Source organism: Ornithodoros turicata, chromosome 1 (genome assembly GCF_037126465.1).
Source record: "Ornithodoros turicata isolate Travis chromosome 1, ASM3712646v1, whole genome shotgun sequence".
NCBI classification, from domain to species: domain Eukaryota; kingdom Metazoa; phylum Arthropoda; class Arachnida; order Ixodida; family Argasidae; genus Ornithodoros; species Ornithodoros turicata.
The window spans coordinates 131400210-131424981 of NC_088201.1; the positions used below are offsets into that span (position 1 = coordinate 131400210).

A 24772-nucleotide genomic window follows, 5' to 3' on the forward strand; every position below is an offset into this window, starting at 1 on the left:
GTTCAATAGCGTGATGTATGCTGCCCATTGACTTACACAGCTTCCTTTGTTCCCTTACTTACTAATAATTCCTCTTAGAGATGTAACATAGATGACTGATATAAAAATGAGAGCTGATGCACGAAATCTATATTAAAGAAGCTTGAGCTTGGGTGGATATAGAGACGACACGTCACACGTTGTACAAATGAGATCGCGTTCAAGAAGTGATCTGAACGGAGAGATATTCCGAAAATGAAATTTATTGGTATGCATGTTGCTGACGGGAGAAGCACTACCTTCGGAAGGTCATGGAGGTCCGCGTCATGAGTCACGGAAAAAGTGCATGGTGGGAGTGCTATGTTCTGTGGCCAGGACATATAGCGGGGCGGTGGAAAACACAAAAACCTCAAGCGCCTTCTGAGGAGATTGACAGTTCAGACGATATGTTGCTCTCATGCATTCATACTGTTTGCAAGCTTTTTCTATGGGTTGTTTCAGCCGGTTAATAGCGTGTTTTCTGAATGTCTGAACTGTATTAACAGACAGCATAAAAGAAAGGTAAAGGAGGAGGTCCTTTTTGCAACCTTTTTCGAGACCTGTGCTGTGGGCGCTTTCCACTATGATGACCTACACAGTGCCTGGACCCCGCAGTCACTCGCATGGAAAATATCTCTCTGTTCAGATCGGATCACTTCTTGAACGCGATCGACATCAATAATACCTTTCCTTGGCAAACTTCACTTCTGAATCAGTTGTAGGATTCGATTCTTGCATACCCAAGAACCGCTCACCCTTCCTCCACTGCCTGGCAACCAGAGGAATCGTGTGCTTTCAAGTATCCCGCTTTCGGTGGTTCTGGGCGCTCGGATGAAAAGAACACTTGGGGGATATGGGTCACTGCCACCCGCGTGCCCAGATCAACCGAAAGCCCAGAACCTCCGAACATTTTTTCGGATGAAATGAGCTTTTGGTTGATTTGGGACGTCGGTGGAAATGGGCATTTGGAGGATATAGGGCCTAACCGACGTTCCAGGAATTAAGGATAAAAAAGGGATTATGGCGACGGAATGAGGACACAGGTGCTGAGTACAAAGGTGACCAGTGGACCGTGAGAACGTGAAGACAGAGGGGGGGTCTCAGGAGAGAGTCAACCGAAGAGAATATGGAAAGAAAAATGGAGAGTTGTTTTACAGTTTGCGTGTGTGCGTGTTCATCATTATGTTATTTTATTTGAAGCGAGAAATGACATTTACGGGTTAAATAATTGTAGTGGGCCTGCGTGGATGTTCAAACCGTGCGGCTTCAGAGACTGGAATATGCGATTAAAAAGGATTCGCAATTTTTGCGCTTCATGTCACTGTTATAACGGGATGACCCCTAAATAAATCATGTAAAAATAATTACGTGTGTAAAGATAAAACGTTCCAAAATAAATATCTTCAAGGTCAAACTTTCAAAATAAACTCTTCAATATAAATCGTGAGAAAATCCACGCTGTCGAAATAAACTTTGAAAAATAAACTTTGAAGAATAAACGCTTCGAAATACATCTTTTGAAATCCACCATCCCTGATTGGTGGATCGACGACGGCTCTACGTGCGCCACGAAAAATAGTACGCTCCTCGCGCTTCGGGCTAGCCAGGGATAGAACTGTGAACGAAGATTTCGCTACACCGGAAGTAAGTTGTCTGTCTGTATCAAGAAGGATATAGGATGTATATCCTCCTTGGTCTGTATGTGACCCGTGGCTAGTGTTGCCAGCTTAGTGGGGAATGTTTTCTGATTTGGCGGCTGACGAATTTTTTTGGTCGTGTATCCTGGCCGGCTTTAGTACTCTCTATGTCTCTCTCTTTAGTTCTCTTTGTGTGTGTGTGTGTGTGTGTGCGCGCGGTTTCACCACAAACTAGTGAAATGCAATATAAAGGCACTCAATCATACTTACGCCCACCGTATCAAGCGAGCACGTGGGCAGCTGGACCCCCTTTGCACTACAAAACTGCGGAGGCAGTCGTAAAGGTTCGGGTTCGAAGCGCTGTCTCCTAGCCTCAACTAACATTGCCGCCACTTTAAATTCGGCCACGTGTACCAGATACCTGGCATAAACATCCAGTGCGAATGACCGTCGCCGCGCAATCCGTCCACAACACCGCCATAGCCATCTTCTTCCCCCACCGGAAGCCTGTTAGCCTCGTTCACAGCTCAGCTTTCTCAAGCGTCAACTGTGCGTGTCCTGTATTGATACGCGCATCGTCCTCATCACTTTTAAACGGGATATTTCGAAATCCAAAGTTCTTATTTCAAGAAATGTAATTGAAAACAGTACAAGCATGAGAAATAAACATCATAATAGCATGTTCCGCCGAAAAGAACATCGTGTCGCCCATATACTATCATACCGAACATTACAGTCCTAAGCCTAACCATGATTTATTTTAACAGCGTTTCTTTTGAAGGCGTGTATTTTTAAGCGGTTTATTTCAGAAAATGGATTTTGAGGGATGGAATTTCAAGCGTGGATTTTTTATGTTTTATTTTAAAATATTTATTTCAGCGTACAGACGTTATAACCCGATTCAAGGATTTTGAGGTCTGTACCCAAAGCGTGTCCAGGTAGGTTAAAATGTGTAGAAATGGGTGGTGTCCGCCCATTTGGTCGAACGCCGTTTGGTCGAACGCCGTTTGATCGAAGGCGTTTGATCGAACGCCGCTTGGTCGAAAGCCGTTTGATCGAAAGCCGGTTGATCGACGCCGTTTGTTCGAAAGACGTTTGTTCGAAGGGAATTCAAAGCTGCATGCACTGTGTTGTCCGCACCACTTTTTCTGTAACTTTTGACTCGAGCATACGGAGCAGGCAATCAGTGTCCTCTGCTTTTTTATTTCTTCTTTCTTTTTTTGCTTTTTGCAGCCGAAGAGGGGAGACCACTGGTTAGTTGCAGGCGTTTGTCATTTACGAATCAGTAGGACACATATTGAAGAAAGCTGCCCCAGGTTGAGAGCAGCCGATAGTCTATCCTTGTTCTGGGCACCCTTCTTATTGCTGGCGACATATTTAAAGGGAACGGTCTGGAACGGGATAGTCATATGTGCAAAGCCACTCGAAGTCTGTGGGTGCTAAGAACGAAATTTCGCCATGGTACAACGAGAGCTATTAAATTAACAGCATGTAAAATCATAGTTCGACCTTAAAGTATGCATCTGCAGCCTCGAATCACTACACATGCACGATAACCGAAAAAATAGAGAAAGTACAAAGATCTGCTGCCCTATAATCTTGTCTAAGTTTCGAAGGACTTCTTCGGTTACATGTCTGTTGCAAGAACTAAATTTAGGTTCACTTGCACATAGGCGAAACGTAAATAAACTGAAACTGCTCTTTCTCCTATACAGTGGTCAGTTGATTGCAAACAATAATCTACTGTTAAAATTTGTTCACATTCGACGGGAATAAATCATCAAAAATCTCATTTACTTATTTTTTAATTCATTTGCCAAAATGTTTAATATTTGACATCTATTATTATTTCACAAAGGGTTGGGGGATTGACAAGTACAGCATGTTTACTCACTATGTGTCAGAGCGGAAAGACCGATTCGGTTGTCCAACGGGTTAACGGTGAACAACCCTGACCCTTGTCCTGCTTTTTGGACACTAAAAAGTGGGTTAGCATGAGGAATGTGTTTACGGGGAAGCAAATTACACAAAGTTAAATGTTCCCTAGGATAACTGCATTTAGAACTGCAGCTTTTTTTCTTGTTTTTTTTTTGTCATTTTCGACACTCCAAGTGAACCATTTAAAAACAACGATCAAACGACCGCTGCCGTTTCGATCAAGCGGCGTTCGATCAAATGGTTTTCGACCAAATGTCCTGCGTTCGATCAAACGACTTTCGACCAAACGGCGTTCGATCAAATGTCCCGGAACCGTGGTAGTAGGGTTATGAACAATATCGGATTTATGGCCGTAAAACCTTTCCCTCATGGTGTTCGAGGTTTCTCCGATATACTGAATAGTGCACATAATAAGGTAACATATGTTAAAAGAGTTGCAGTGGAATCCCTGTCGGATTTCGAATGTAAAAGAATTTGAGGTGCTCGAGATAAATGTACATGGGCAAATGAAATGACACGTTTGGCAGCGTTTGTTACCACAAGGGGAACAACCAAGATTTGATCGGCATAGACGGGATGAAACGAGTAAGTTACGAATGTTACGTGATCGGCGGAATGTGATATTGGGGGGAGCAGGAAAGATTATTTTAAGTCTTTCGTCGCTGTGAAGTATGTTGAGATGGCGGGTGAAGATGGATCCTGCGCCACTCAGTGTTTTGTTATAGGCGGTAACGAAGGATTTAGGGATTTTGTTGTTGACGCAGTTCATGTGAAAGTAATTTATCCCGATCTAGAGATCTGCAGTTGGAGAGAGCACTGTTTATAAGGTTGGGAAGGTAATTTTTGTTTTCTAAAATCGTTCGACATTTCTTCAGCGCATGCCTCAAAATCTTCTGGGTTAGGGCATATCCGGTCTAGAAGTGTGAACGGATATGCTCTACCACGGATATGGAACGGATATGCTCTAACCCAGAAGATTTTGAGGCATGCACTGAAGAAATGACGAACGATTTTAGAAAACGAAATTACCCTCCCAACCTTATAAACAGTGCTCTCTCCAAGTGCAAATCTCTAGATCGGGTTAAATTACTTTCAAGTGAACCGTGGCAGCAACAAAATCCTTTATCCTTCGTTGCCGCCTATAATAAAGCACTGAGTGGCGCAGCATCCATCTACACCCGCCATCTCAATATACCTCAAAGCGATAAAAGACTTAAAACATTTTTTCCTGCTCCTCCCAACATCACATTCCGCCGATCACGTAACATTCGTAACTTACTAGTTTCATCCCGTCTATCCCGACCAAATCCTGGGTGTTCCCCTTGTGGTAACAAACGCTGCCAAACATGTCATTTCATTAGCCCATGTACATTTACCTCGAGCACCGCAAATTATTTTACTTTCGAAATCCGAGAGGGATTGCACTGCAACTCTTTTAACATATGTTACCTTATTATGTGCACTAAATGATGTATTCAGTATATCGGAGAAACCTCGAACGCCATGAGGGAAAGGTTTTACGGCCATACTACACGCGTTTCTACACATTTTAACCTTCCTGGACACGCTGTGGGTACAGACCTCAAAATCGTTATCCTTGAATCGGGTTACAACAGTGACATGAAGCGCAAAAATCGCGAATCCTTTTTAATCGCAAAATCCCAGTCTCTGAAGCCGCACGGTTTGAACATCCACACATGCCCACTACAATGATTTAACCCATAAATATCATTTCTCGCATAAAATAAAATAAAACAAAATAATGATAAACACGCACACACGCAAACTGTAAAACAACTCTCTATTTTTCTTTCCATATTCTCTTCGATTGACTCTCTCCTGAGATCCCCCCACCTCTGTCTTCACGTTCTCACGGTCCACTGGTCACCTGTGTACTCCGCACCTGTGTCCTCATTCCGTCGCCATAACCCCCTTTTTATCCTTAATGGACCATTTCCGACAACGCGTATGCGCATGCCCAGCACTTGAGTCCGCCATCTTTGAGTGGAAATTATCGCTATGGACCCGCCTGCGGGAGACTGTCATGTTCATTAAAAGAGATAGGGCGAGAACTCTTGTGCTTGTCTTCGTGTCCCGTGTCTCTCGGTTATTCGTTCCCTTATCGTCATGTTCATTGTGGGGATTTAATCGGTTTCAAGGTTACGCGGACGTTTGAGGGATTGTTTCTCATTACGGCCGAAGTCTCATTACGGCCGATGTCTCAATACGGCCGAAAGTCTCAATACGGCCGATAATCCTTTAATCCCCAAGTGTCTCATTACGGCCAAAGTCTCAATACGGCCGAAGGTAGTCTCATTACGGCAGAAGATGTCTCATAACGGCCAAAAGTCAAAATGTGTATTGTAACGTGCATTGACATGCAATGTTGCTGCATGGTATGGATATGCATTCCAGGGGGTATATAAGCCATGCAGTGTGCCCTTAGGGCCCTTATCATACATATAAACATATTGTGTGACAATCAGTATGTTATCATACCGCAGCACAATGCAGCATATTGTGTAATGTGTACACCCCAAAGGTAGTGTTGATGTTGCTGTAAAGCAGCAGGCTACTAGGTGGAGTTAGCTACTTGTGGAGAGCTAGATGAACATCGGCTTTGTTGTGACGTTTTTTGGAGACATCCTACAGTCATTGGCCAAGAAGGAACACCTATCTCAGTCGACGTCAGTTTATTTCCATTCGCTTTACAATGGTACAATTCTTACTTCTGGAATGAGTAGACCTGCAATAAGCAAAGAGCAACCGTGAATAGGCTAGAATATTAAAAAACAAAAAAGAAAACAGGCATTTGACTCTACATGGCTGGTTTTAATGTGCACAAGCTGCATACATGTTGATATGTGTCTGTTATTTCATACAAGGCTAACATAAACCTTCATCTAGACAAAAAAAAATTTCACTTCACAACAGAACCGTATGATACAATTGGTAATACAGCTCACCTCTTCAGCCAAGACTCCCTGGGCAGCAACATCCTGTTAGCCATGTTGTTGTTTTTTTTCGGAATCCTTCGCGTACCCACATAACATGACTGGAATGGAAAATAGCTATAAATAACAATGTACTTAAATGACTTCCTCTTGAAATATTTATTGTAATCAGATATGCTTTTGCGCTTAGTACAGTGCAAAAGCCTGCGCAACATTTGCAGATGTTCGCGGTAAGCAATTCGAGGAGATCAATTCAAGTATGCCGACTTGTGCTTTTATTTCTGAACAAATATGACGACAAATTTTAACAAATGAAATATGGCTCACAATGATAAAATGCTGATGTACGGTGCGGCATTATCGGTGTCTTAGCTTCGAATGAATTTGTTGTTCCTAAACGCGCAACGAACTACAAACGGTGCAAACGTGCCGAGCTACATCTATTACAGGCACTTCGGCTGTTTTGATTGAGTCAAATTACTCGTATGAGAATGCAACTATGTGTGGATAACACACTGCTAAGCCAGACAGTCTTCGAAAACATAACTCACCAGAATTCTTTGTTCTCGGTCTTGGTCAACACAGCGCGATATACGTTGGGACTGTGACGATTCATTCAACTCAATTTTCACCGGAACAATACGCGCTGCTCGAAAGACAACGACGGAAAATAAAGTGCCGCTTAAGTCCGCTGGTTTGCACATTACAGCACTACAAATCGAAAGATAATATTATTGCGTTGTAAACTACAACTGATCGCTAACACAAGAAACGAGATACCTAACGTTGCTAGACACCATCCGAACTTCCCAAGTGCGAGCGTGAGAGTATATATAATAAGATATCAAGACACGAAAGGAAGAGTATTAATCCCCCCTCCTTCTATAGCATGTAAAACGTGATTAGCACAGAGATGAACATTGTCCATGACGCGAGTTATTTTAACTGATCAAAAAGAGGTCACGTGGGATTGCGTGACGCTTGCGAAATGTGCAGCAATGTGCGGTGAGCATCATGGCGAAACGAAACTTTTAAATCGTGCATTGCACTTCATGGTAGCTGCAGGAAACGAAGCAAACTTACGAGACACTGGATTGCAGGTATGTTGGCATCTTTTTCATTCCTGCATATCATTTCACATTACAGTATACGTGAATACATGGTGTCATGTGTCTCACGATGCTGGTGAAGTAGTTGCCTGGGGAAGTGTGCATGGTTCTAGATTTTTAATTGTTGATCGCGTAATCGGAATATCGGCACCTCTCGCGTTGTGGCTTGCATGTGACCAACCAAGTGCTGTTCCCTTACTAGCGCTTCCTACAAACGACAAAACGAAACATGTGGGAATGTATATTTTTGATTACTCATATATAACAAGAAAATGTATCGTTTTCAGGTTGCTGCCACTACTCCATGTGCCCGCAATTGTCCTGCGTGTATGATTACACTAACGACGTCGCCCACCACGGCGGAAGTGTTTTGCGCACACGCGTTTCAGCATGAAGCCTGCAGGTACCATCTGATGCTTACCCTTCGGATATTCTGAATTTGCATATTCTAGCTTAGAGGAATTCCGAATACCCAGAGTGACACACACTTATAACATTGTGACATCACTGCAGTGGCATAAGCTCTAATATAGTGCCTCACGAAAATGAACAAGGGGCAGTGGTTTATCCAGAATCCCAAGCACGAGAGGGGTGTTGGAAAAAATTGTGGGGGGAGGTCATCATTATAGTTACGTCATTACAGCTTAACATATCATTACATACGTGTCTGAAGCTGAAATCGCAAGGGCACCCCCTGTAGGGGGTGCACAGGCAAAAAAGTTAGGAGGGTCTGGGTAAAGCACTGACGAGGGGGACTCCTCCACCCCATGTAAAGCCTCATAAAACACCTCCTGAAATATTTTCCTGGCTATGCAGCTGCATCATTATGACGTAATTGTCATTGTTGTCCATAATTCTTGAATATGTTTTGAATATATGAAAAAAAAATCTGCTTGACAGCATATATCTTATGGTCATCACCAAACAAGAGCATATGTCATTTTGTTCAGCACCTTATGTACTTTTATTTTTAATTTCAGGTGGACAAAGGAGTAAATTGTAGAAGGCAGCTAGTGGGGGAGAAGATCATGGTCATAGGTCATGTGGCTCCTGGAGCTCCCAGTGGGCTCCCTTGTGGAGTAACGTTTCAGAACATACACACACACAGTTTGACGTAAATTGTAGAAGGCAGCTAGTGGGGGAGAAGATCATGGTCATAGGTCATGTGGCTCCTGGAGCTCCCAGTGGGCTCCCTTGTGGAGTAACTTTTCAGAACATACACACACACAGTTTGGTCACAGAACCAACGAGTAGGATGTTGCTTGAATACTGAGAGAAAATGGCGTAACACATACAAATATCGTGTGACACATATGACAATAAAACCATTTTTCACGAGGGATGCATGAAACACTGTTGCAATATTGTGTGCATGAACCATTGTGTGTGACACAAGCCGTGGGGGCACACCGCCTCGGACACATTTTGGGAAGCTGAAAACTCAGCGATTGCTAATATGGTGGATGCTTCTTTTTTCTTTTTGGCCGTGATGAAACATCTTCGGCCGAAATGAGACTACCTTGGGCCGTAATGAGATTTGGTCGTAACAAGACACTTGGGGATTAAAGGATTTTCGGCCGTAATGAGACTTTCGGCCGTAATGAGACTTCGGCCGTAATAAGATATTACCGTTTGAGGTCTGGTAACGAGTACAATGCGCTTTCACTCTTTCCGCATTCTTCTTCCAATCTTCTCTTGCTACTTTCCCACGCAATGTGCCAGTCCGAAAAGCACGTCACCATTATTGGGGGGAAAGACACGACGTTCGACATTCAGTCGCCAGGGGCGACGCGAATATGGAAATGGTCCATTCCTGGAACGTCACCTAAATGCGTTCTCGTTTGCGTTCGCGGATGGATGGATGGATGGATGGATGGATGGATGGATGGATGGATGGATGGATGGATGGATGGATGGATGGATGGATGGATGGATGGATGGATGGATGGATGGATGGATGGATGGATGGATGGATGGATGGATGGATGGATGGATGGATGGATGGATGGATGGATGGATGGATGGATGGATGGATGGATGGATGGATGGATGGATGGATGGATGGATGGATGGATGGATGGATGGATGGATGGATGGATGGATGGATGGATGGATGGATGGATGGATGGATGGATGGATGGATGGATGGATGGATGGATGGATGGATGGATGGATGGATGGATGGATGGATGGATGGATGGATGGATGGATGGATGGATGGATGGATGGATGGATGGATGGATGGATGGATGGATGGATGATGGATGGATGGATGGATGGATGGATGGATGGATGGATGGATGGATGGATGGATGGATGGATGGATGGATGGATGGATGGATGGATGGATGGATGGATGGATGGATGGATGGATGGATGGATGGATGGATGGATGGATGGATGGATGGATGGATGGATGGATGGATGGATGGATGGATGGATGGATGGATGGATGGATGGATGGATGGATGGATGGATGGATGGATGGATGGATGGATGGATGGATGGATGGATGGATGGATGGATGGATGGATGGATGGATGGATGGATGGATGGATGGATGGATGGATGGATGGATGGATGGATGGATGGATGGATGGATGGATGGATGGATGGATGGATGGATGGATGGATGGATGGATGGATGGATGGATGGATGGATGGATGGATGGATGGATGGATGGATGGATGGATGGATGGATGGATGGATGGATGGATGGATGGATGGATGGATGGATGGATGGATGGATGGATGGATGGATGGATGGATGGATGGATGGATGGATGGATGGATGGATGGATGGATGGATGGATGGATGGATGGATGGATGGATGGATGGATGGATGGATGGATGGATGGATGGATGGATGGATGGATGGATGGATGGATGGATGGATGGATGGATGGATGGATGGATGGATGGATGGATGGATGGATGGATGGATGGATGGATGGATGGATGGATGGATGGATGGATGGATGGATGGATGGATGGATGGATGGATGGATGGATGGATGGATGGATGGATGGATGGATGGATGGATGGATGGATGGATGGATGGATGGATGGATGGATGGATGGATGGATGGATGGATGGATGGATGGATGGATGGATGGATGGATGGATGGATGGATGGATGGATGGATGGATGGATGGATGGATGGATGGATGGATGGATGGATGGATGGATGGATGGATGGATGGATGGATGGATGGATGGATGGATGGATGGATGGATGGATGGATGGATGGATGGATGGATGGATGGATGGATGGATGGATGGATGGATGGATGGATGGATGGATGGATGGATGGATGGATGGATGGATGGATGGATGGATGGATGGATGGATGGATGGATGGATGGATGGATGGATGGATGGATGGATGGATGGATGGATGGATGGATGGATGGATGGATGGATGGATGGATGGATGGATGGATGGATGGATGGATGGATGGATGGATGGATGGATGGATGGATGGATGGATGGATGGATGGATGGATGGATGGATGGATGGATGGATGGATGGATGGATGGATGGATGGATGGATGGATGGATGGATGGATGGATGGATGGATGGATGGATGGATGGATGGATGGATGGATGGATGGATGGATGGATGGATGGATGGATGGATGGATGGATGGATGGATGGATGGATGGATGGATGGATGGATGGATGGATGGATGGATGGATGGATGGATGGATGGATGGATGGATGGATGGATGGATGGATGGATGGATGGATGGATGGATGGATGGATGGATGGATGGATGGATGGATGGATGGATGGATGGATGGATGGATGGATGGATGGATGGATGGATGGATGGATGGATGGATGGATGGATGGATGGATGGATGGATGGATGGATGGATGGATGGATGGATGGATGGATGGATGGATGGATGGATGGATGGATGGATGGATGGATGGATGGATGGATGGATGGATGGATGGATGGATGGATGGATGGATGGATGGATGGATGGATGGATGGATGGATGGATGGATGGATGGATGGATGGATGGATGGATGGATGGATGGATGGATGGATGGATGGATGGATGGATGGATGGATGGATGGATGGATGGATGGATGGATGGATGGATGGATGGATGGATGGATGGATGGATGGATGGATGGATGGATGGATGGATGGATGGATGGATGGATGGATGGATGGATGGATGGATGGATGGATGGATGGATGGATGGATGGATGGATGGATGGATGGATGGATGGATGGATGGATGGATGGATGGATGGATGGATGGATGGATGGATGGATGGATGGATGGATGGATGGATGGATGGATGGATGGATGGATGGATGGATGGATGGATGGATGGATGGATGGATGGATGGATGGATGGATGGATGGATGGATGGATGGATGGATGGATGGATGGATGGATGGATGGATGGATGGATGGATGGATGGATGGATGGATGGATGGATGGATGGATGGATGGATGGATGGATGGATGGATGGATGGATGGATGGATGGATGGATGGATGGATGGATGGATGGATGGATGGATGGATGGATGGATGGATGGATGGATGGATGGATGGATGGATGGATGGATGGATGGATGGATGGATGGATGGATGGATGGATGGATGGATGGATGGATGGATGGATGGATGGATGGATGGATGGATGGATGGATGGATGGATGGATGGATGGATGGATGGATGGATGGATGGATGGATGGATGGATGGATGGATGGATGGATGGATGGATGGATGGATGGATGGATGGATGGATGGATGGATGGATGGATGGATGGATGGATGGATGGATGGATGGATGGATGGATGGATGGATGGATGGATGGATGGATGGATGGATGGATGGATGGATGGATGGATGGATGGATGGATGGATGGATGGATGGATGGATGGATGGATGGATGGATGGATGGATGGATGGATGGATGGATGGATGGATGGATGGATGGATGGATGGATGGATGGATGGATGGATGGATGGATGGATGGATGGATGGATGGATGGATGGATGGATGGATGGATGGATGGATGGATGGATGGATGGATGGATGGATGGATGGATGGATGGATGGATGGATGGATGGATGGATGGATGGATGGATGGATGGATGGATGGATGGATGGATGGATGGATGGATGGATGGATGGATGGATGGATGGATGGATGGATGGATGGATGGATGGATGGATGGATGGATGGATGGATGGATGGATGGATGGATGGATGGATGGATGGATGGATGGATGGATGGATGGATGGATGGATGGATGGATGGATGGATGGATGGATGGATGGATGGATGGATGGATGGATGGATGGATGGATGGATGGATGGATGGATGGATGGATGGATGGATGGATGGATGGATGGATGGATGGATGGATGGATGGATGGATGGATGGATGGATGGATGGATGGATGGATGGATGGATGGATGGATGGATGGATGGATGGATGGATGGATGGATGGATGGATGGATGGATGGATGGATGGATGGATGGATGGATGGATGGATGGATGGATGGATGGATGGATGGATGGATGGATGGATGGATGGATGGATGGATGGATGGATGGATGGATGGATGGATGGATGGATGGATGGATGGATGGATGGATGGATGGATGGATGGATGGATGGATGGATGGATGGATGGATGGATGGATGGATGGATGGATGGATGGATGGATGGATGGATGGATGGATGGATGGATGGATGGATGGATGGATGGATGGATGGATGGATGGATGGATGGATGGATGGATGGATGGATGGATGGATGGATGGATGGATGGATGGATGGATGGATGGATGGATGGATGGATGGATGGATGGATGGATGGATGGATGGATGGATGGATGGATGGATGGATGGATGGATGGATGGATGGATGGATGGATGGATGGATGGATGGATGGATGGATGGATGGATGGATGGATGGATGGATGGATGGATGGATGGATGGATGGATGGATGGATGGATGGATGGATGGATGGATGGATGGATGGATGGATGGATGGATGGATGGATGGATGGATGGATGGATGGATGGATGGATGGATGGATGGATGGATGGATGGATGGATGGATGGATGGATGGATGGATGGATGGATGGATGGATGGATGGATGGATGGATGGATGGATGGATGGATGGATGGATGGATGGATGGATGGATGGATGGATGGATGGATGGATGGATGGATGGATGGATGGATGGATGGATGGATGGATGGATGGATGGATGGATGGATGGATGGATGGATGGATGGATGGATGGATGGATGGATGGATGGATGGATGGATGGATGGATGGATGGATGGATGGATGGATGGATGGATGGATGGATGGATGGATGGATGGATGGATGGATGGATGGATGGATGGATGGATGGATGGATGGATGGATGGATGGATGGATGGATGGATGGATGGATGGATGGATGGATGGATGGATGGATGGATGGATGGATGGATGGATGGATGGATGGATGGATGGATGGATGGATGGATGGATGGATGGATGGATGGATGGATGGATGGATGGATGGATGGATGGATGGATGGATGGATGGATGGATGGATGGATGGATGGATGGATGGATGGATGGATGGATGGATGGATGGATGGATGGATGGATGGATGGATGGATGGATGGATGGATGGATGGATGGATGGATGGATGGATGGATGGATGGATGGATGGATGGATGGATGGATGGATGGATGGATGGATGGATGGATGGATGGATGGATGGATGGATGGATGGATGGATGGATGGATGGATGGATGGATGGATGGATGGATGGATGGATGGATGGATGGATGGATGGATGGATGGATGGATGGATGGATGGATGGATGGATGGATGGATGGATGGATGGATGGATGGATGGATGGATGGATGGATGGATGGATGGATGGATGGATGGATGGATGGATGGATGGATGGATGGATGGATGGATGGATGGATGGATGGATGGATGGATGGATGGATGGATGGATGGATGGATGGATGGATGGATGGATGGATGGATGGATGGATGGATGGATGGATGGATGGATGGATGGATGGATGGATGGATGGATGGATGGATGGATGGATGGATGGATGGATGGATGGATGGATGGATGGATGGATGGATGGATGGATGGATGGATGGATGGATGGATGGATGGATGGATGGATGGATGGATGGATGGATGGATGGATGGATGGATGGATGGATGGATGGATGGATGGATGGATGGATGGATGGATGGATGGATGGATGGATGGATGGATGGATGGATGGATGGATGGATGGATGGATGGATGGATGGATGGATGGATGGATGGATGGATGGATGGATGGATGGATGGATGGATGGATGGATGGATGGATGGATGGATGGATGGATGGATGGATGGATGGATGGATGGATGGATGGATGGATGGATGGATGGATGGATGGATGGATGGATGGATGGATGGATGGATGGATGGATGGATGGATGGATGGATGGATGGATGGATGGATGGATGGATGGATGGATGGATGGATGGATGGATGGATGGATGGATGGATGGATGGATGGATGGATGGATGGATGGATGGATGGATGGATGGATGGATGGATGGATGGATGGATGGATGGATGGATGGATGGATGGATGGATGGATGGATGGATGGATGGATGGATGGATGGATGGATGGATGGATGGATGGATGGATGGATGGATGGATGGATGGATGGATGGATGGATGGATGGATGGATGGATGGATGGATGGATGGATGGATGGATGGATGGATGGATGGATGGATGGATGGATGGATGGATGGATGGATGGATGGATGGATGGATGGATGGATGGATGGATGGATGGATGGATGGATGGATGGATGGATGGATGGATGGATGGATGGATGGATGGATGGATGGATGGATGGATGGATGGATGGATGGATGGATGGATGGATGGATGGATGGATGGATGGATGGATGGATGGATGGATGGATGGATGGATGGATGGATGGATGGATGGATGGATGGATGGATGGATGGATGGATGGATGGATGGATGGATGGATGGATGGATGGATGGATGGATGGATGGATGGATGGATGGATGGATGGATGGATGGATGGATGGATGGATGGATGGATGGATGGATGGATGGATGGATGGATGGATGGATGGATGGATGGATGGATGGATGGATGGATGGATGGATGGATGGATGGATGGATGGATGGATGGATGGATGGATGGATGGATGGATGGATGGATGGATGGATGGATGGATGGATGGATGGATGGATGGATGGATGGATGGATGGATGGATGGATGGATGGATGGATGGATGGATGGATGGATGGATGGATGGATGGATGGATGGATGGATGGATGGATGGATGGATGGATGGATGGATGGATGGATGGATGGATGGATGGATGGATGGATGGATGGATGGATGGATGGATGGATGGATGGATGGATGGATGGATGGATGGATGGATGGATGGATGGATGGATGGATGGATGGATGGATGGATGGATGGATGGATGGATGGATGGATGGATGGATGGATGGATGGATGGATGGATGGATGGATGGATGGATGGATGGATGGATGGATGGATGGATGGATGGATGGATGGATGGATGGATGGATGGATGGATGGATGGATGGATGGATGGATGGATGGATGGATGGATGGATGGATGGATGGATGGATGGATGGATGGATGGATGGATGGATGGATGGATGGATGGATGGATGGATGGATGGATGGATGGATGGATGGATGGATGGATGGATGGATGGATGGATGGATGGATGGATGGATGGATGGATGGATGGATGGATGGATGGATGGATGGATGGATGGATGGATGGATGGATGGATGGATGGATGGATGGATGGATGGATGGATGGATGGATGGATGGATGGATGGATGGATGGATGGATGGATGGATGGATGGATGGATGGATGGATGGATGGATGGATGGATGGATGGATGGATGGATGGATGGATGGATGGATGGATGGATGGATGGATGGATGGATGGATGGATGGATGGATGGATGGATGGATGGATGGATGGATGGATGGATGGATGGATGGATGGATGGATGGATGGATGGATGGATGGATGGATGGATGGATGGATGGATGGATGGATGGATGGATGGATGGATGGATGGATGGATGGATGGATGGATGGATGGATGGATGGATGGATGGATGGATGGATGGATGGATGGATGGATGGATGGATGGATGGATGGATGGATGGATGGATGGATGGATGGATGGATGGATGGATGGATGGATGGATGGATGGATGGATGGATGGATGGATGGATGGATGGATGGATGGATGGATGGATGGATGGATGGATGGATGGATGGATGGATGGATGGATGGATGGATGGATGGATGGATGGATGGATGGATGGATGGATGGATGGATGGATGGATGGATGGATGGATGGATGGATGGATGGATGGATGGATGGATGGATGGATGGATGGATGGATGGATGGATGGATGGATGGATGGATGGATGGATGGATGGATGGATGGATGGATGGATGGATGGATGGATGGATGGATGGATGGATGGATGGATGGATGGATGGATGGATGGATGGATGGATGGATGGATGGATGGATGGATGGATGGATGGATGGATGGATGGATGGATGGATGGATGGATGGATGGATGGATGGATGGATGGATGGATGGATGGATGGATGGATGGATGGATGGATGGATGGATGGATGGATGGATGGATGGATGGATGGATGGATGGATGGATGGATGGATGGATGGATGGATGGATGGATGGATGGATGGATGGATGGATGGATGGATGGATGGATGGATGGATGGATGGATGGATGGATGGATGGATGGATGGATGGATGGATGGATGGATGGATGGATGGATGGATGGATGGATGGATGGATGGATGGATGGATGGATGGATGGATGGATGGATGGATGGATGGATGGATGGATGGATGGATGGATGGATGGATGGATGGATGGATGGATGGATGGATGGATGGATGGATGGATGGATGGATGGATGGATGGATGGATGGATGGATGGATGGATGGATGGATGGATGGATGGATGGATGGATGGATGGATGGATGGATGGATGGATGGATGGATGGATGGATGGATGGATGGATGGATGGATGGATGGATGGATGGATGGATGGATGGATGGATGGATGGATGGATGGATGGATGGATGGATGGATGGATGGATGGATGGATGGATGGATGGATGGATGGATGGATGGATGGATGGATGGATGGATGGATGGATGGATGGATGGATGGATGGATGGATGGATGGATGGATGGATGGATGGATGGATGGATGGATGGATGGATGGATGGATGGATGGATGGATGGATGGATGGATGGATGGATGGATGGATGGATGGATGGATGGATGGATGGATGGATGGATGGATGGATGGATGGATGGATGGATGGATGGATGGATGGATGGATGGATGGATGGATGGATGGATGGATGGATGGATGGATGGATGGATGGATGGATGGATGGATGGATGGATGGATGGATGGATGGATGGATGGATGGATGGATGGATGGATGGATGGATGGATGGATGGATGGATGGATGGATGGATGGATGGATGGATGGATGGATGGATGGATGGATGGATGGATGGATGGATGGATGGATGGATGGATGGATGGATGGATGGATGGATGGATGGATGGATGGATGGATGGATGGATGGATGGATGGATGGATGGATGGATGGATGGATGGATGGATGGATGGATGGATGGATGGATGGATGGATGGATGGATGGATGGATGGATGGATGGATGGATGGATGGATGGATGGATGGATGGATGGATGGATGGATGGATGGATGGATGGATGGATGGATGGATGGATGGATGGATGGATGGATGGATGGATGGATGGATGGATGGATGGATGGATGGATGGATGGATGGATGGATGGATGGATGGATGGATGGATGGATGGATGGATGGATGGATGGATGGATGGATGGATGGATGGATGGATGGATGGATGGATGGATGGATGGATGGATGGATGGATGGATGGATGGATGGATGGATGGATGGATGGATGGATGGATGGATGGATGGATGGATGGATGGATGGATGGATGGATGGATGGATGGATGGATGGATGGATGGATGGATGGATGGATGGATGGATGGATGGATGGATGGATGGATGGATGGATGGATGGATGGATGGATGGATGGATGGATGGATGGATGGATGGATGGATGGATGGATGGATGGATGGATGGATGGATGGATGGATGGATGGATGGATGGATGGATGGATGGATGGATGGATGGATGGATGGATGGATGGATGGATGGATGGATGGATGGATGGATGGATGGATGGATGGATGGATGGACGGACGGACGGACGGACGGACGGACGGACGGACGGACGGACGGACGGACGGACGGATTTTTGTGCACTGCAATTTTATCGTAGTTGCTCTCTGTGGTGTTTCCCGAGATTAGACAATAATAGTACAGCTTGGGGTAAACTAAGGATTTCAACTGGGTTGGTTTAGAATCCAGAGCCCTTCTTTACTATGTGCAGTATGCTGCATATTGCAAGGTAAACAAATAGAATAAAACTTGTACCTGATCCCTGCCTTTTATTTCCAACATTTGGTTCCACATCTTGTCCAAGGAAGTCATGAACTACATCGGTGCACATTGCTGCATGACAATTAAAATGTTACACCTAGATGCGGAATACACAGCTTCATTTTACGTACTGTGGGTGTTGCTTTGTGTATTGGCATGGCTGCATTCTGAACAACACACGGAACTGTACAGTATATCTTTTGGTTTAGTGCGTAAACTTCAATTGGCTTCCATGTTTTTTTTCTTTGTTGCGTAAATTATCTCCTAACATCTGCATGGCACAACGTAATTCTCACAAGCAGAGTAATCACCGTATAAATTACACAGAACACTAACTTCATCACGTCCAGATCCAACTGTCTTGGAAGGTAGAATCAAGGAACGCACTGCGGACTGCTGTAAGCGGAGGTTCTTTGTACTCAAACCCAGTTGTTGCTCAACTGACGGGTCCCTCTCATAGTCTGCATTCTTCAAATGGGATTGGCGAAATCTGCACTTCTCAACGTCGCTGTCAGGACACCCTCCAATACTGTCAAGCCATACCTGCCGCTGCGGTTGAACGCGCAGTATCGTATATGAAACTGAATGCCCACCGAGACATCTCGCTTTGACGACACAACCGAGAGGCATGTCAAATAAAGTCCAACAGTGTACCTCGATAAATTGGTCGGTTGTTCCTAAAGATATATAAAAAAAGAAAAGAAATACACACACTACACTAACTCTGTGAAACAGCGCGCTGGATCACGAAAGTCGTCGTGGCTAGTTCCGCTTTCCACGGAAGTCGCTAATTGGATTATCGCAGTTATAAAACAGAACGCAGATGTCGAAGTATGTACATAGTTTTCATTCCCAGACATTGGGACGACGGCATGGGAATATAATGGCGTAGAAGTGTTGGTTCTTGCAGAAAGTTGTTGTTGTTGTAGTGCTTGGTCACGTGACTTCATTCTGCGCGTTGACTGCATGGGCGTTTGACGTCATCCCAGTAGGATGCCCAGATGAGTTGTCTATATATGCGTACGTTTTCTTGGTATGACGCTGGGTGTGCCAGCGTCGGATTGAACCGCGATGTTTAAAAATCGAGTTTACGAAAATTAAGAGGTGTTGAGGCATGCCTTTCGTATGTGAAGTTGCTTTCGTGTTTTCTATCGGTAGCCAGTGAGGAAAAGTCCCTGTGCTGTTTGAAGCTCGCAACGCATGTATACCACTTGGGGCTAATGTAGCTTCCATTTCAAGTGATACAAACATGTTGCAAGACATAGAGTATATTTTTTACTGGAAAGGGGAAGTCACCCCCAACTATTTTAAGTCCAACTGATCTTCTGTTGTTATCATTATATGTAATACGGTAAACTGCATTGAGTTTTTTCTTCTTAGCACCATGTGAGCATCATGACGTTCTAATAAGCGATTAAGAACTAGCATATACAATTTCTTGCGTAGGAATAATATCTTCTGGCCCTGTGGTATGACGTCGCTCCGTTAGTAAACTTCATGGTGTTCATTTAACCAGTGATGCTTAACATGATTTTACTGATCTCATTCGTTGGTTGCAGCAAAAGCAATTCTGAGCACGCTGAACCCCGATAGAGACCCTTGCGAGGACTTCTACGAGTTCGTATGCACGGGATGGAAGAAGGATAACCCTCTTAACGGAGCCCCTGCAAACAGCGTCATTCTAAAGACTACGGTTGCTGTATTCGAGGATCTCCGTGGTGAGCCCCGTTTGTACATCCTACATTTCATAGTCTGAATTGTCCATGGACTACACAGAAATACGGTTGTGTGTAGTGCGCTTTTCAGTGTATGAAGTGCGTGCTATGCAGATGTTAGGGAGTCGCGCAGTGGTGCTGCACTCAACCATTTTATTCTTCCTGCAGAATCCTTTCCAAGTAGATTCTGCGCAGTAGATGTAACAGTAGTACACGTGCAGATCAGACTTGTACTCAACTTAAATATTATACTGAAGTTACTCTCTCTTAAAAGATTTAGGGAGGAACTGGGTATCGTGCAAGTTATTTTAAAGGTCAGGATTCAGTGCCTATAAGTAAGACTAAAGTACTTTTTGGTAGCAGATGGTGCTCTTTTTTATGTTACCTCTGATGTGCTTCGTTGCGTGGTAAATAACGCCAAGGCTGTTCGAACAGAAACTGCAAAGTACCTGGCGCTTTCGGAGCGACGTTGAGAGGAATAGTCGTTAGGTCCTCAAACAACATGTGAAATGAAAACCGCAGTGACTCGACAACAAATCAAAATGAGGACACGAACGCTGATATGCGTATGCGTGGTCAAGATTGTGTTCATTTCAGTCAACACAGTGGACTAAGGCAACTGCAACAACAACAGAGCTTCAAGCGAACGCTATCAAACAAAAGCACCACGGCCGTTTACCTGTATTTTGGCATATATCTATTTTGGTAATGGTCTGTGAACGCTGTTGGTATGGATCCACTACTTAAGAGGAATACTCATTGAAGAGTTCACAAGACCTGTTGGTGCTGCTCACGTTGGAAGAGTGACGAAATTAGCGCATGTGTTGTGTCCCTCTCTTATGTCCTCGTCTTTATAGCGCTCAGCAGGAATATGGTCACGTTAGAAATTCCAGCACCTCCACAAGGAATCGCAGCCACTGTCCTCTTCGTCAACCCGAGCGGCGTTGCTACGACAGTTCGCTTACTTTCAAACTCTCTCCTGCAACGGTCGCTACGGGAGAATAGTACGCGTTAGTGACCACGTGATTCTGCTTTCTGCGCCTGACGAAAAAAAAGCAAGTAAAGAAGAAGCGCGTGTTGGCTAAAAGCAAACGCACTAAACGAACGCTAAGGAACACACGGCCAGAACACACACAAGACACGCAGGACGAGCGTTCAACTGCCACAAACGTTTAGTGGCAACCACACCGAGAGGCTATAGTCACGTAACTGTATAGGCAGGAAGGCGACTTCAACCGGAGAATGGCTTAGAGACCAATGACTAATGTTGTTGGTAGATCTCTCGGTGTAATACGTCTCTGTGATTTCCCTGCCGGGACGGGTTCAGTGGCGACATATAACCTTCGTTTCAAAGAAGACAGGCGAGCAATTGCCGCAAGAGAGACTGTGCTCTTTCATCGGGCGAAATGAATCTTCAGACTTCAGTTTGCTGCGGTGCTGAAGTAGTCTTTGGTTCAAACATTGGCCTGTCTGGCCAATGTACTATAGCGCACACGTGAACGGAATGGGATATTCAGGGTGTTTCATCTAATTCCCTGGGCTAAATAATTAGCGTACGGGTACACCAATCCAAGAACTTTGTTTTGTACAAGTATCTGTCCGATACCACCTAGAAGCTGCGCACCGTGTGAATGAGTGGGAGGCGCTCATTATTTAAATAAAAATTCAAATGAGTTTCGTGAAAAACAGAACTTCCAAAGCTGGGCGCCGTCGGCATTGAAATGGGTACTTCCCCTTTTGAGACCTTCAGTGGACACCTTTTAGAGGAAAATTTGCCACCGAAGCGGGCCATTTGTTGCAGTAATTACCCAGTAAACCATATATGTCTCAGAAACGTCCACACGATATCTCACTTGGGATTTTGGGATATCCCAGGGACTAGGCTGAATAGCCCGTTGACGTCTCTGGGACAAACAGAGGACCCGTATTTCTTCCGCATTTGCTGATCCAGGGAAGACTCCAGAAATGTCTCTCAGCGATATTTGGCCATATAGAGGACATATACAGGGCGCATTATTATTATTGTATTATTATTATTGTATTAAACACTACTCAACAACAGAGAACATCGTATCAACGAACTCTTGTTTATTGAACACAAACCAAGTACATCGATGTTACATGCACGGTAAAAAATGCTGTTCCTAATAGTACAAAATATGATATTACAACATAAATAGGCCAACTATTAACAATATAGGGTGACACTGATAAGACGTATAATAAGACGATGATGGTCATAATAATAATCACGTGATTGCTACGCCACTTCGGAACCGTCATCCCTGAAAGATAACCAATAACATAGTTAATTCCATCTATTGGGACAGCAGCTCAAGACAGTGACAGTGCAATGCAAGACAGTGACTTACCGCAGTTCCTTTCGGAGTATAGATGGTACATGCAGAAGCAGCCTAATCACTGGCAGACCCAAGGGACGTCTTCCGGTTTATGCCTGACTCTTCAGTGTTGTAGAGACACCAGGAACTTTACACATGCGTGGGGCTATCCATGTCAGTGTGTGTGGATACTGTAAAACAGTCATGTTTTATTAATCTAGAGTCAAATCGCGTCCATATGACATTCAAGCAAGATTAGCGGTCATGCAAAAAGCAAGGAACTTTGAAAAACAGTGCAGTCAAACGTGATAACAAGTGCTATCCTTTATATGAAAGACAACTTTAGCTGAGCCAAGCTACTACCAGGCTGCGCATAGTTCATAGAACTGCTTCGCCATTACTTTCATCATCCCCAATGCAAGCTATCACAAGGACCTATACAATACTACCTGAATCAAAGAGATGTGAAGAAATGTACTTGCACTTTGTACCTGTACACACACAATCTCTCACAATTCCACCGGTCGCACGAGTTCGTCAGTGGTACGCGCCAGACTCCGCAGGTAAAGCAAACTATAGCTGTTTACTCAGATACAAAGCTGTCATTGCTCCACACCTCTACCACATGTGACTGTTGAAAAAACAACAACGCGCAAAAGGAAGAACGAACTCACCATAACCCCAAAGCCGGAGAACAAAGGAAACGGCGGTTGGAGAATGTCGATGGCGATGAAGCAGACGTCGTTACGCTTCGGCTCGCGCTTGTTGGGAACTTCATTCTTGTTACATAATTCCCGTGGAAAAGGTAAAATATGTTGTTGTTGTTGCTTGTTGTTGTTGTTGTGTTGTTGTTGTGTTATGATTAGAAAAGGTATGGCTATGAGGGTATAAAATAAATATTATTTTTATCAGGAAAGAGTGAGATAAGTACCACATCAAACAGGCCTTCCACTACATGCGAACGGCACATGAACAAATTGGGTGCGCAGTATGTTGAGTAAAGACGCAACGACTTTTCCGTTCGTGATAAAGGTTGACAATATGTTGAAGGTACAATGTAGAACCCACGCAAATATTTAATTGCCGCGTAAATCTTTATTTGAGTGGCTCTTAGAAAATCAACGTTCTTTATGTTCACAATCCATCATTGGCCAGGTACAGTTGACACAGCGTTGATTCAGCACTATCTATCTACATACAACATTGTTCAACATTAGTCAACATTAGACAACGTGCATTCTATGTTACACCAATAGTCGGTGTTGACTGGCAGCTTATTCTGTGA

The 24772-nt window shown here is 46.0% G+C and overlaps 1 protein-coding gene and 1 long non-coding RNA gene across 2 annotated transcripts in view; one reads left to right on the forward strand and one right to left on the reverse strand.

Moving 5' to 3' along the window:
* Nucleotides 1-24772, forward strand: part of LOC135385423 (membrane metallo-endopeptidase-like 1) — a 214863-nt gene that overhangs the window by 13156 nt on the left and 176935 nt on the right. Inside the window, exon 2 of the mRNA XM_064614730.1 lies at nt 20993-21151. Within this exon, the coding sequence (XP_064470800.1) occupies nt 20993-21151 (159 nt within the window). The remainder of the gene's footprint in view (nt 1-20992; nt 21152-24772) is intronic.
* On the reverse strand, nt 23284-24248 carry LOC135369051 (uncharacterized). Its single transcript, XR_010414925.1, has 3 exons — nt 24162-24248; nt 23521-23678; nt 23284-23433 (listed from the first exon to the last, which is right to left on the reverse strand). It is a non-coding gene; the product is annotated as an uncharacterized LOC135369051 (long non-coding RNA).